Below are 14,334 nucleotides of genomic sequence, written 5' to 3' on the forward strand. Positions count from 1 at the left end.
TCTGGATGGCCACGAAGGTGAAAAGTGGCTGGGTACTGGCAGTACCAGAAGAAAAGTGGTCTTTGTTTCATTTCTCCCTTTCAAAAAGTCACTCAAACATCCAGTTGGTAGGAGTTAATTCATATCTAGAGCCAAGCTGCAAAAGAGTCTAGGAAGTACAGTTTTTAGCTTTTTGGTTTTTGTTGATAGAAGGCTTTAAAAGAAGGTGGGAAGGGATCTTGAGTGGTAGGTGACCATATCCCAGCATAATAATCACAAACCATAATGAACTTGGGATGGATTTTACAGTTAAATATAAACCATAAAATCATAAAATATTAGATGAAAATATAGTGACATGTCCTATAATGCATTGACTTCCAAACTATTTTAGTAGGAGCACCCTTAAGAAATTGTATGGGAGCCCAAATACATAAAACAGATAAAAATCTACTCAGGTGAGGTGGGAATAAAATGGGGGTGGAAGGAGAGTTGTGGTATACCCCTGTCTTCTAAGAAGCATTATATTTGGGGTGGTCTCTGAGTTCTTTGCAATTTGAAAACAGTAGAGGGAACTTTTAAAGAACTAGTAGAATAAATAACTATTGGTTATCTGTTGCTATAGAAGCAAACCACCCCAAAACATAGCAGCTAAAAGCAACAAAAGTTTTTAATTCATGTTGTTCCTGTTACGAATTTGGGAATGGCCTGCCTAAGTCATTTTTACTTGGAATCTTTCATGAGGTTGCAATCAAGATTTTAACTGGTACTCAGTTATCTGAAGGCTTCCATTCCATGATAACTCACTTGGCTGGCATGTTAATGCTGCCTGTTGACAGGGAGCCTCAGTTCTTTGCCATGTGGACCTCTTCATAGGGCTGTATGAATTGCCCACAGCACATTGAGGAGGGTACCTGTTGGGATGAGCACTAGGTGTTGTATGGAAACCAATTTGACAATAAACTTCATATTAAAAAAAAAAAAATGAATTGCCCACAGCATCCCCTAAGCAGGTATCTGATAGAGGTAGCAAGGTGGAATCGGCAATATCTTTTGTTACCTAGCCTTAGCCTGTCATTGCAGCACACAAATCAGCCCTATTCTGTGTGGGAGGGAACTACACAGGTGTCAACTGGTATTCTTGCCAGAAGACAAGAACGTTTGGAGGGCAGCTTGGAGCCTGACTATTACAGTAGGCAAGGAAGAAAACTATGAACATAGTTAAGTATATGATATTTGATATTACCAAAGTGAGAACTAAAATACCCGAAATTTTAAAAAGTAAAAAATTTGGGGGGAAAATAATTGCATTATATATGATAAAGGGCCAAAAGCTATGAAGAGCGTGCTTACATTTCTAGCATAAAGTCAAAGGGCAGAGCCTATGAACGAAAGTTAATTGTTGAACATATTAAAAAAACATTTTACCCAAGTAATTATAGGCATGCACACCAGTGCAGCAGTGAAAGCCATTTTATAACTTTTATAATAATAAAATTTGAAAGATAAAAGAACCCAAACCTAGAGTTGATGAAATTGTATTAAAACGTTGGTACTTTGCTGGTATGTTTCTTTCATTTCACTTACCAACCCCACTTACAGAAATTTATTTTAAGGAATTAATTTAAAAGAAGGATGGGGCACCTGGGTGCCTCAATTGGTTAAGCATCTGACTCTTGATTTCAGCTCAGGTTATGATCTCACGGTTCGTGAAATGGAGCCCCACATCTGGCTCCATGCTGACAGCTCAGAGCCTGCTTGGGATATTCTCTCTCTCTCTCTCTCTCTCTCTCTCTCTCTCTCTCTCTCTCTCTCTGCCCCTCCCTTGCTCACATTTGCGTATTCTCTCCCTCTCTCTCAAAGTCAATAAATAAAAGAAGGGAAGAATCTGTAGATATAAAATAATTCATTGTATTCTATTACAGGTAGTAGTTTAATTAGTTAACAATAGGGAAGTAGTGTCAGGTAGGTTATAGGTTATAGTTTAAAGAATATAAAGTTTACTTGACTAAAAGGATGAAGAAAAGCAAAACAAAACTGTATGTACTCTATAATTAAAACCATGCAAGCACCTTTAGGAAGTCTACAAAGGAAAAGTAGAACAGGAAATGGCTAATCTAGGACGAGGAGATTATGAATAAGATTTTTACACTTCCTCTCCCATTTTCCTTTAATGTCAGTGATATTTTGATAATAAACTTCATATCATCTCATAAAAGAGAAATTTAGGAATAGAAGAGAGAGGAGAAAAAATAACCAGGCTTTTCTCTCACCAAAGAAAAATAAACATAACCAACTTTTAGAGGAAAAGGACAAATCTTCCCAGAGTGAAGGCAGATTTACTTTTCTAAAATTTTGAGAATCAAACGGATACTAACTCTTTTGGAAGAGGAAAATTTTTTCTGTTGCTGTTAATTTTGATCACAATAGAAATATTGTTTAGGTATTAGTTTTTAGCTTGAGTGCCTTAAAATATGAGGAAGTAGCTCACTTTAAATGATGGGATTTAATAAAAATAGATTTTCAGTTATAAAAGTAATACGTTATTGCTAAAAAATTGAGAGCACAGAAGGGTATAAAGTGAAAGGTAAAATCCTTATTCAAAATGTTTATAGTTTTGAGGCACCTGGGTGGCTGTGTCAGTTGAGTATCCAACTTTGGCTCAGTCATGATCTCATGGTTCGTGGGTTTGAGCCCTGAGTTGGGCTCTGTGCTGACTGTAAGGAGCCTGTTTGGGATTATCTCTCTCTGCCTCTCCCCGACTCAAGGGTCGGTCTCTCTCTCTCTCTCTCTCTCTCTCTCTCTCTCTCTCAAAATAAATAAATAAAATTTATAAAAAATATTTTAAAAATCAAAATGTTTATAGTTTCATATCTTAGGACATTATAGTTGCAAACAGTTTTTGTGTCCTTCCAGAAATGACCTGAGCATATTATGTATTGGTATACGTATAAGCATGTGTATACCCATGATGCTTTAATGCAGGCTTATTACAAGTTAGGAGTTTGTCAGGTGTTTTATAATCATATTGGGGAGGTGGTGTACTAAATTATACTTAGCATCAGTACAACTGAATTGGAATGCCAAATCCTGATGAGACATGTATGGCAAGCTTCCAAGGGCATCTCTTCTTTGATATATATTTTGATTTAAGGTAATTGCCTTTTTCTTCATCATTCCTTTAATACAATTACAAAATGATTCTTGATTGTTTCATTTGAGAATTTTCCCCTCCTGTTAGGTCATCCATCCTGTTTAAAGTTTTCCCCTGAATTAACGGTTAGAGTGAAGGCCTTACGGTGGCAGTGCATTGAGTGTAAAACGTGCAGCTCCTGTCGAGATCAAGGCAAGAATGCAGTGAGTATCCTTGCTTTCTGATGTGACTATTTCATGTAGAAGTAGAGTGTACACCTAATATTTTCCTCAAAGTTTTGTTGATTATTTTTCATTCCCTTGGACCAGCAGAATTTGAAACACTGGTCCCATTCAATTACACATCATTAGTTTAGAATACTTGGTATTTGAGACTTGGATTCTTTCTATTCTAGGTAGTTTCTAAAACACCTTAATTCTATGTTTGCAGAAAGACTAAGCTACTTTAAAGAAATACTTCTGAAATTTGTTTGAGTATTATGGAGGCGCATTCATTTAGGAATGGTCAGTGTATTAACTACAAATCATCCTTTTCTCTTTTCCATTAGAACAAACTAAAGTTAGCTTATATCTGAAAGTTATGAAACTGTAGTTCTTTATTAAAGATTAGATGAAGCAAAACTTTTTGCTAACTTGGAGTGTCCATTTACTCAGTTTAATGCAAATTAAGGAAACTTTTACTACTATAGTAGCTCGTCATCTTTGTGAGATCATTGAAGCTTCCTAGGTTTTATGAAGCCGTGATCCTGATGTGTTTTGTTTCATAAGGTTAAGCAGAACTGTCCCTTCTCTTTTTTAGGATAATATGCTCTTTTGTGATTCCTGTGACCGAGGTTTTCACATGGAGTGTTGTGATCCGCCACTCACCCGGATGCCAAAAGGTGAGAAATACTTCCTGAAGTCAGACTGGCACTGTAATGGGCATGTCCGTGAAAGCACTTTTTGTCTACTTTGTTAAAATGAAAGAATAATTTCCGTCTTTCTATTTGGGGTTGTATAAGTAGGAAGAGAGCTGGCACCTTAAAGGTGGGGACAGTCTGTTTAGGCATCTTGACATTCCTATGTGTATGGATTCATTATTATCTTCCTCTATTTTCAATGTTTAAGTATCCATGGAGAGTGAAGTGGTTCATTTATGAGTATTTGCCAGTCCTATAGCTAGAGGACAAAATACATGCCTTATGTAATTTTGAAATACCTCTTTCTATAAAGGAAGAAATGAAATTGTATTAGATCATGTTGATTATATAAATATTGGTTATTTCACTGTTCATCACTTTTGAAAGGCCTAGAGCCTTTTTTTTTAATAAAATAATTTGTAAACAGATAATTTTTGTGTGTTAAATCATAAGAATATAGCTTAGTGTATTCTATTCTTTTTTTTAAATTTTTTTTTTTCAACGTTTTTTATTTATTTTTGGGACAGAGAGAGACAAAGCATGAACGGGGGAGGGGCAGAGAGAGAGGGAGACACAGAATCGGAAACAGGCTCCAGGCTCCGAGCCATCAGCCCAGAGCCCGACGCGGGGCTCGAACTCACGGACCGCGAGATCGTGACCTGGCTGAAGTCGGACGCTCAACCGACTGCGCCACCCAGGCGCCCCTATTCTTTTGACTCCTATTCCTTGACAAGTATTTGGTTGGGATGTAACTGCCTGTTGGTTGAACTTCCATCCTATTATATGCTTATAGTTTCTTAAAAAAAAAAAAAAAAAACAAAACCAGTTAGTGTCTCCTGCTTTGCCTTATCATAAATTCCATTTTTAACTCTGTTTTTGTGACTTAACAGGTTTCTTAAGTAAAATGCTTATAGAGTATTTTATAATTTCTGCTCAGAAAAAATTTTCCTGTGGATGGAAAGGGACTCAACCTTAGGTATAGTTAAGTTATTCCACTTAGAATCTTAACTTGAGTCTCTTCTTATGTCACTCTTATGTCACCCCCTTTGCTACCTTTTCCATTTACTTGGAAGTTTGGGTAACAGGTCTTCTGAGAATCCTTCAAGATAAGAAAGATTTTCTTAGGACTTCATTTGTTTGTATTTAATGCCTACAAAAGAAGTTTTATAGCAGCTTAAAGCAGGAATCATTTTATTTTGAAATAATTGCAGACTGACAGACAAGTGGCAAAAATAGTACAGAGACTTCCTACTGTACCCATTACACAGCTTCTTCTAATGTCAACATCTTATAAAAGTGTAGTACAATTACTGAAACCAGGAAACTGACATTGATATGACACGATTAGTAAATCTATACACCTTATTTGAATTTGTGGTCCAAAATCCAGTGCTGGATTTCATACTGCATTTAATCATCATGGGTCTCTTCCAGTCTGTTAATTCCCTAGACTATCTTTCCTGACCTTGACACTTTTGAAGAATACTCATTAGCGATTTTGTAGAAAGTGGTTCAATTTGGGTCTCTTTCTTTATAATGATTAAATTAAGATTATGAAGTTTGACAAGAACACCACAGAATTGATACTGTGCCCTTCTTAGTGCATTGTAGTGTAGGTGTATAATACTAATATGTTTTATTACTGGTAATGTTAACTTTGATCATTTGATTACAGAAGAAACCTGACCTTAAAGTTATTCTTTTTCCTCTTTGCACTGACTTTAGCATCCATCAGTGATTCTTGTTTGTACCAGTTTTACTTTGGTGTTTGCATATTGATGATTTTTCAGCTTCCATCATCCCTTCTGTATTTACTAATTGGAATTCTGCTGTAAAGAAGAGCTATCGCTTTTCCCATTTATTTATTCAATTACTTATATTCTTATGGACTGATGGGTATTTATTTTATTCAGTGGGTTATAATCCATTGACATGATTATTTCTTTTTTTTTTTTGTTCAGAATGACCCAGATTTGGCTATTGGGAGCTCCTTCAAGTTGGCTTGTAGGTCCTTTTGACATGCCTTCCTCATCTTTTGAATACTTTTCCATTTTCTGGCACCATGAGATGCTTCAGGTTATCCAGTATTTTCCCTGCTTCAGTCCTGGAATCATCTATTACTTAAGGAAACCTGGCTTCTTTTCTTGTAGAATCTGGGTGCCAGGTATAGACCATGGTTTTTTTTTTTACCTGAGGATCAGTGGACTTCAACCATATGTGGGCTTCAGAATACTTGTGTGTCTTTTCCAATCATTTGTAGAATTTTGTGTGTGTATATTTTCATGTTTATTTTTTTAGGGGGCTTTCATCAGTGTTTTAAAAGCGTTCTTGACCTAAAAGTGGTTAAGAACTACTGGCTTAGAGTATCTGAATTCTTTCAGTGTATCTGTGTCTATTGTGCTTTTATGTGGAATTTGATTTTTTTATAGGTATGTGGATATGTCAAATATGTCGACCTAGGAAAAAAGGACGAAAACTTCTACAGAAGAAGGCGGCGCAGATAAAACGGCGCTATGCTAACCCAATAGGACGTCCAAAAAACAGGTTAAAGAAACAAAACACGGTGTAAGTTGTACTTGTGGCAAGGTGAGGGGAGAAAAGAATAGGGTTTGTCTATAGTGTAGGAGTCACTTGTTTGCTTTATGAAAAAAATTTTCAGTTGTTACAACTGTCACTTTCATGTAATAAAAAGGGCTAATACTTACTGAGCTCTTAATAAAGAGCTCTTTATTCAGTAGAATAAAGTTAGAACAAAGTTATTAAAGTTCTGAGTGTCTTACAGTGTGTTAATCATTTAATTTTCCCAACAACCAAATGAAGTAGATACTATTGTTACTCTTATTTTTCAAATAAGAAGGAAATAAGGAAACTACATTTTGTAATAAATGTTGAACTGGGATTAAAACCCAAGTAGCCTGGCACCAAAGTCTGACTCAGCCACTGTCTTATATTGTTCCTCTTATGTAAACAAAGAAAAAATTATGTTGCTATAGCATTTCATAGATTTCTCATGTAGTCTCAGTAGTTTATATTAGATGTACAAATCACTGCATAGCTTTTTCTGTTGAGGTCATAGCTGAGTCGCATTTCTGTGTCCTGATGTAAAATAAAATAATGTGTTTTTCATCTATTAGCAGAAATCAGGTATATAATTATCCCTTGTGGACTAGGAAACTGGGCTATGTCTGGAGGAGGTGGGGCAAGATTCAGTAGTAGTTTTTTTTTTTATGGAGTATTTCTATAAGTAATTCCCCTTTGATAATATGCAAAATATCTTTAAGCCTATAAACCTCTATTAAACATTTTACCCACCTTTTCTACACTTAAGAGTGTCTTAAAGATGACAGTCTTAATAACTGAAAGGAATGGGCATTAGCAGCTTGAAATATGTAGCACCAGTATTGTAGTTCATATTTTAAATCTTAAATCTAAGCTTTAAAATATTCCTATGAGATAATCTTTTGATTTCTGACTTTCAGAGGGTAATACATCCTTGTGTTTAAAGGTAAAGTGTAACTCTGAGTTGGTGCAGAGATCATGAGACTTTATACTTGGAAGGGTCTTAGTTGTCATCTGGTCCAACTCTCATGTTACAGATGAAGACACTGGTGTTTAGACAATGTGATTTCTCCAAGAGGTATAGCTAGAAAGTGGCAGAATTATGAGTCAAACATGGCTTCTGACTCCCAACCTAGGATTCATTTTGCTATAAAATATTAGGCTTCCTGGAAGTAGATATTTCTAATAACAATATTATTTCTCATTCCCTATAGTATTTATGATTTATGGAATATTCTTAACTGGTTTTTTTTTTAATAAAGCCATAGGTTATTTACCAATTACAAGTTATATATTTAATAGAAACCTTTTAAAAATTTCTTTTTTAATAGTTACCGTTTTCCCTGTTTGATTCTTTAGATCAAAAGGTCCCTTCAGCAAAGTTCGAACTGGTCCTGGAAGGGGTCGTAAACGTAAAATCACTCTCTCCAGCCAATCAGCATCGTCATCAGAAGAAGGATATTTAGAGCGAATAGATGGCTTGGACTTCTGCAGAGATAGCAGTCACCCCTTGAAGTTCAACAAGAAAACCAAAGGGCTCATTGATGGCCTTACCAAATTCTTCACCCCTTCCCCTGATGGGCGGAAACCTCGAGGGGAAGTGGTAGATTACTCTGAGCAATATAGAATCAGGAAAAAGGGCAACAGAAAATCAAGCACTTCAGATTGGCCCACAGGTAAAAGTTCACTTAGAAGCAAAATGTATTCCACAAGTGCATTATTTGAAATAACACTAGTTATCTGGAATAGGTTTATTTGATTATTAAACACTGGTTATGGAATAGAAGAAGATCTTAAAGATACTTATTTAGATGAAAGTAAGGTGGTAATAACTATGGCAGAAATTGAGAGGCTGAAGATGAAGTTGCAAGAATGGACAAATAAGAGCTCGTAGGAAAAAGATGGTGCTTTTTTGGTAGAACCACAAAGAATCTTCCTATAGAAATTTAAGGTATAACCTTAAGTCAAGAATATCTTTACATTTCATAAATTACAAAATAAATCATGTGAGGAGCATCATGATGCTTGCTTTATTTCCAGAAAGAAATTAGAATGTGGGTAGATAAAATACTGTTGATCAAGTAAGTATAGAGAAAAGACCAAAATTTTTCTACTTCAAATCTTGGCAAATAGATTTGTAATTTTTCGTGAATTATACTTTAAACGAGAGAAAGAGAGAGAACTACAGCTTCAGATAATTTACTTATGTATCAGGCTGTTTCCTACTTTTCATTTATTTACTTAAAATTCAATTTATTGAAACTGAAAAACAAAAAAATTCATCATTTCTCCTACCCTCTACCTTACCCCCTTCTTCTGGCAACCACCAATTTGTTCTGTTCTCTGTATCTAGGAGTTTGGTTCCCTTCCTTCCTTCCTTCCTTCCTTCCTTCCTTCCTTTCTTTCTTTCTTTATAGATTCCACATACAAACAGCATACATGGTGTTTGTTTTTCTCTGTCTGACTTCACTTAACATAATGAGGTCTATGTTGTCAGAAACGGCACGATTTGGTTTTTTTGGGGGGTTAGTTTTGCAACATACCCACTTTATTTCATTTCAGCACAGCTGGTGGTTGGGTTAGGAATTGCTAGGTTTTTGTTTTTGTTTTGGCTGAATAAGATTATACACTTAGACACACACTGCAGTTTTTTTATTTATGGACACTTAGGTTGCTTATATATCTTGGCTATTGTAAGTAATGCTGCAGTGAACATGGGGGTGTACATATCTTTTTTTTTTTTTTTAATTTTTTTTAACGTTTATTTATTTTTGAGACAGAGACAAAGCATGAACGGGGGAGGGTCAGAGAGAGGGCGACACAGAATCCGAAACAGGCTCCAGGCTCTGAGCTGTCAGCACAGAGCCTGACGCGGGGCTCGAACTCCCGGACCGCGAGATCATGACCTGAGCCGAAGTCGGCCGCCCAACCGACTGAGCCACCCAGGCGCCCCTGTACATATCTTTTTAAATTGTTTTTGTTTTCTTTGGATACATACCCAGAAGTGGAATTGCTGGATTGTATGGTAGTTCTATTTTTAAGTTTTGAGGAACCTCCGTAATATTTTCCATAGTGGCTGCACCAATTTACATTCCTACCAGCAGTGCAGAAGTTCCCTTTTCTCCACATTTTCACAAACACTTGTAATTTCTACTCTTTTTGATGATAGCCATTCTGACAGGTGTGAGGTGATACCTTCTTGCGTTTTAGATTTGCATTTCACTGTTGATTATTGATGTAGACAATCTTTTCGTGTACCTGTGGCCCATCTTTATGTCTGTGGTGGTAAAAATGTCTGTTCAGATCTCCTCATTTTTAACTAGATTGTTTTTTGCTATTGAGTTGGATGAGTTCTTTATTATTTTGGATATTGACTCTTTTTTGGATATATGATTTGCAGATATCTTCTTACTCAGTGTGTTGCCTTTTTATTTTGTTGTGCAAAAGCTTTTCAGTTTGATATAGTCCCACTTACTGTTTTTTGCTTTTGTTTTTGCTTTTTGGTATCAGATTAAAAAAAAATTGTTAAGAACTGTTGAGGACTTCACCACCTATGTTTTCTTTTAGGAGTTTTACAGGTTCAGGTCTTAAATTCAAGTCTTTAACCCATTTTGAGTTACTTTTTGTGTGCGGTATAGTAGAGTTGTAGAGCTTCCTTCTTTCACATGTGGCTGTCCAGTTGTCCCAACATTATTGAAGAGGCTATCTTTTCCCCCATTGTATATTCTCACCTTGTTTGTTGTAAATTAATTGACCATATATGCATGGGTTTATTTATGGGTCCTCTATTCTGTTGCATTGATCTCTGTTTTTCTGCCAATACTGTACTATTTTAATTACTATAGCTTTGTAATGTAGTTTGAAATCAGGGAGCTTTTTTTCTCAAGATTGCTTTGGCTATTAGGGGTCTTTTGTTGTTCCATACAAATTTTAGGATTGTTTTTTCTGTTTTTGTGAAAAACCTCATTGGCGTTCTGATGGGAATTGCATTGAATCTATAGATGGCTTTGCGTAATGTGGACATGTTAACAATATTCTTCCAGTCTGTTAGTATGGAATATCTTTCCATTTATTTGTTTTTTTCATTAATTGCCTTCATTAATGTCTTATGTATATCTGTAACAGTGTTTTGTCTTCAACATACAGGTCTTTCACCTGCTTGGTTAAATTTACTTCTAGGTGTTTTATTCTTTTTGATGCAGTTGTAAATGGAATTGTTTTCATAATTTCTTTTTCTGGTAGTTCATTATTAATGTATAGAAATACAGCAGATTTTATATTCTTCAACTTTACTGAATTCATTTATTCTACATTTTTTTTTATGGAGTCTTTAGGGTTTTCTCTATATGTCATCTGCAAATAACAAGTTTTACTTCTTTTCCAAATTGGATACCTTTTATTTTTTTTCTTGCCTGATTGCTCTGCTAGGACTTTCAATCTGATGTTGAATAAAAGTGGTGAGAATAGGCATCCTTGTCTTACTCCTGATCTTAGAGGAAAAGCTCTCAGCTTTTCACCATTGAGGTTGATGTTAATTGTGGGCTCATCATATATGGCCTTTATTATGTTGAGGTACATTCCCTCTATATCTGCTTTTTTTGAGCATTTTTATCATAAATGAAGGTTGAATTTTGTCAAATGCTTTTTCTGCATCTGTTAAAATGATCACCTGACTTATATCCTTCATTTTTTTAATGTGGTGTACCGTATTGACTTATTTGGGGATATTGAACCATCCTTGAATCTCTAGAATAAATCCTACTTGGTCATGGTGTGTGACCCTTTTATTGTATTGTTGAAATTGGTTTGCTAGTATTTTGTTGAGGATTTTTACATCTGTGTTCATCAGGGATATTGGCCTGTAATTTTCTTTTCTTGTGGTCTCTTTGTCTGGTTAAGTTACACTGGTCTCATAAAATAGAGTTCCCCATTTTGTTTTTTGGAAGAGTTTGAGAAGGATTGGTATTAAGTATTTTTTGAATGGCGAAATTCACCAGTGAAGCTTTTGTTTGTTGGAAGATTTTTTTTTTTTTTTTCCAACGTTTTTTTTTTTTTTTTATTTTTTATTTTTGGGACAGAGAGAGACAGAGCATGAACGGGGGAGGGGCAGAGAGAGAGGGAGACACAGAATCGGAAACAGGCTCCAGGCTCCGAGCCATCAGCCCAGAGCCTGACGCGGGGCTCGAACTCACGGACCGCGAGATCGTGACCTGGCTGAAGTCGGACGCTTAACCGACTGCGCCACCCAGGCGCCCCTGTTGGAAGATTTTTGATTATTCATTCAAGTCTCCTTACTAGTAATCGGCCTGTTCAGATTTTCTATTTCATCATGATTCAGCCTTGGTAGGTCATATGTTTCTAGGAGTTAATCCATTTCTTCCAAATAGGCCCAGCATTTTGGTGTATAATTGTTCATAGTAGTCTCTTGTGATTTTTTTGTATTTCTATGGTATCAGTTGTAACATCCCCTCTTTTATTCATTTCATACTTAAATATGAGGCTAAGGTCCCTAGTTTTCAAGGTAGAAAAGATCTGTAGAGAAGACTTAATAGTGTAGCAGGTAATTCAAATCAGAGGAGAAAAATTTTGATTATCTATCTTGATAATTAAAGCTTAAACTGGTCTCGTTGCTATTTAGTGCCTTGAGTTTAGAGAATGTGACCCTCTGAAGTAAGTAGAAAAGTCTCTCAGGAAAGTAGAAGAATGAGAATGGATTCTTGGTTCACAACGGCCAAAGGTGTAGTGAGTGTCTAATATACTGCAAGAGAATTTCTTAGCTTTGATTTCTTTCCTCTGAATTTCCCATTGGTAGTTGTATTCACTGCTTCTTCATTCCTGCTTATATAAATGGTTGATTGGTCCAGCACAAGAGAGGAAATCCTCATCATTATCAGTTCCCTCTTTTTATGCTTGTATTGATTGGCTTTTCACCAGAGTGGCAATCAACTAATTACTCTTTGAGCATTCAGGTACTTTTCATGTCTTTATCAGCCATGTACACTGTAGCTCCAGTCTGAGTATGTTTATCTAAGAAAATATACAAGTCCTTTAGGGCTTAGGAAGAAAGAATCTAAAGCAGATTCTAATGAAAGCCATTTTTGAATAAACTGTTTGACTGGAGATGGATTATTATAAGAATCTCCTGGAAAGTTTTAGAAATAGAAATAATTAGAGCAAATGTGTAAAGTATATGGAGAATCAATATTGACTTTTCTGCATTGGTGTGAGTTTTTGCTATAATTGGCTCTGTAAGTTTCTTATGAATTGTAGAGTTTAAGGAACAATCTGCACCATATATATGATAGAATGCTACTGAATGCCGTACTAGATTGGTGCCTGCATCCATCTGTGTCGTGCACTAGGGGGCATTAAAATCACAAAGGATCTTCAGATACATATTTTTCAATTTGGGAATATTTTCAGCAGTTAGTTCTTGTCCTTGTTCTTCTTATACTAAGTGCACAGGTGTCTGTTGACAGCCTATATGTCTATTTAATTTGAAAAGAACTGTCTTTTCAGCCATACTCCTACAAAGAGGAAATTCGTCGGTCAACAGTGCCATATTCAAATGCAGAGGATAACGATCTACATAATCCCTCCAGTACTCCTTTCATGAATTTCCTTGCCCATCTGAGGAAGATGCGTCATTTATGGATGTTTATTATAATTTCTCATACTTACCCTGAGGATTATCATCTGTGATCCTCAGATTTGTGGAGTTCTGCTTTATTTAAAACGGCACCCAGAATGTGTGGGGAGTTACGGTAGTTATTTCAAAGGTTATCTTCTTGCTGAGATAAGAATGTACTGGCCTTCTATTGATTGTGGAATCATTGAGAATTATAAAAGGAACAAATTTTCCCTGTTTTGGTCCCATATGATGAAAATCATGTCCTGGTAAAACATAAACTTCTTCCATACTACTGAAGTATGAATAAGCAATATTTGAATGTTGATATGTTAAATTCATAGTAAAACTTTTATATTCAGATTATTTCAAAGTAGGTTTCCTATTCCTTAGACCTTTATTCTGATTTTGTATTGTTATTAAGTTTTTATTTTAAATTCTAGTTAGTTAACACACACAGTATAAAATTGTGTAATACTAGTTTCAGATGTACAATATAGTATTTCAGCACTTCCATACATCACCACTTGGTGCTCATCAAACTTTTATATATATTATACTAAAATCTAATGTCTTGATGAGGTTGAAATTTAGTTATGTGATAATTTTAAGAAGTTTTAGAACAGTTCAGATTTTCCATCATAAAGCAGATAGAATATGTACATATTATTTACTGATACATCTTTCTAGGTGTCCATTTACTTGTATCCTCTTCTTTTATAATATTAAGGTCTTCAAACTGAAATCAACACTTTTGAAATGTTTCCTAATTATGTATTAAACTAAGGATAAAGTTAATAACATGTGAGCCCTTTCTTTATGTGCAGACAATCAGGATGGCTGGGATGGCAAACAAGAAAGTGAGGAACGGCTTTTTGGGAGCCAGGAAATCATGACTGAGAAAGATATGGAATTATTTCGTGATATCCAAGAACAAGCACTGCAGGTAAAGTTGGATATGCAGAGTGGACAATTAAATACTTTGGTCGTGAATGAGAAACAGGATTAATTGTATTGGGATAGAGCAGTAAGTAACAGCAATTTATTCATCCATCTGATCTGCAGACAGATGTGGTTTGTGCATATATGTAGTTCTGCTTGTTAAGGTATTCCTTT

At 35.5% G+C, this 14,334-nt stretch overlaps 1 protein-coding gene across 5 annotated transcripts in view; it reads left to right on the top strand.

Annotated features, from left to right (window-relative positions):
• Nucleotides 1–14,334, top strand: part of KAT6A (lysine acetyltransferase 6A) — a 116,259-nt gene that overhangs the window by 60,103 nt on the left and 41,822 nt on the right. For 4 of the 5 annotated variants that reach the window (XM_058720527.1, XM_058720530.1, XM_058720529.1 and 1 more), the window contains 5 exons: nucleotides 3,221–3,336; nucleotides 3,932–4,013; nucleotides 6,461–6,596; nucleotides 7,950–8,266; nucleotides 14,046–14,164. In XM_058720527.1, coding sequence (XP_058576510.1) covers nucleotides 3,221–3,336; nucleotides 3,932–4,013; nucleotides 6,461–6,596; nucleotides 7,950–8,266; nucleotides 14,046–14,164 — 770 coding nt within the window. The remainder of the gene's footprint in view (nucleotides 1–3,220; nucleotides 3,337–3,931; nucleotides 4,014–6,460; nucleotides 6,597–7,949; nucleotides 8,267–14,045; nucleotides 14,165–14,334) is intronic. The other variant, XM_058720532.1, reaches the window with a different exon arrangement.

Source organism: Neofelis nebulosa, chromosome 3 (assembly GCF_028018385.1).
Source record: "Neofelis nebulosa isolate mNeoNeb1 chromosome 3, mNeoNeb1.pri, whole genome shotgun sequence".
NCBI lineage: Eukaryota > Metazoa > Chordata > Mammalia > Carnivora > Felidae > Neofelis > Neofelis nebulosa.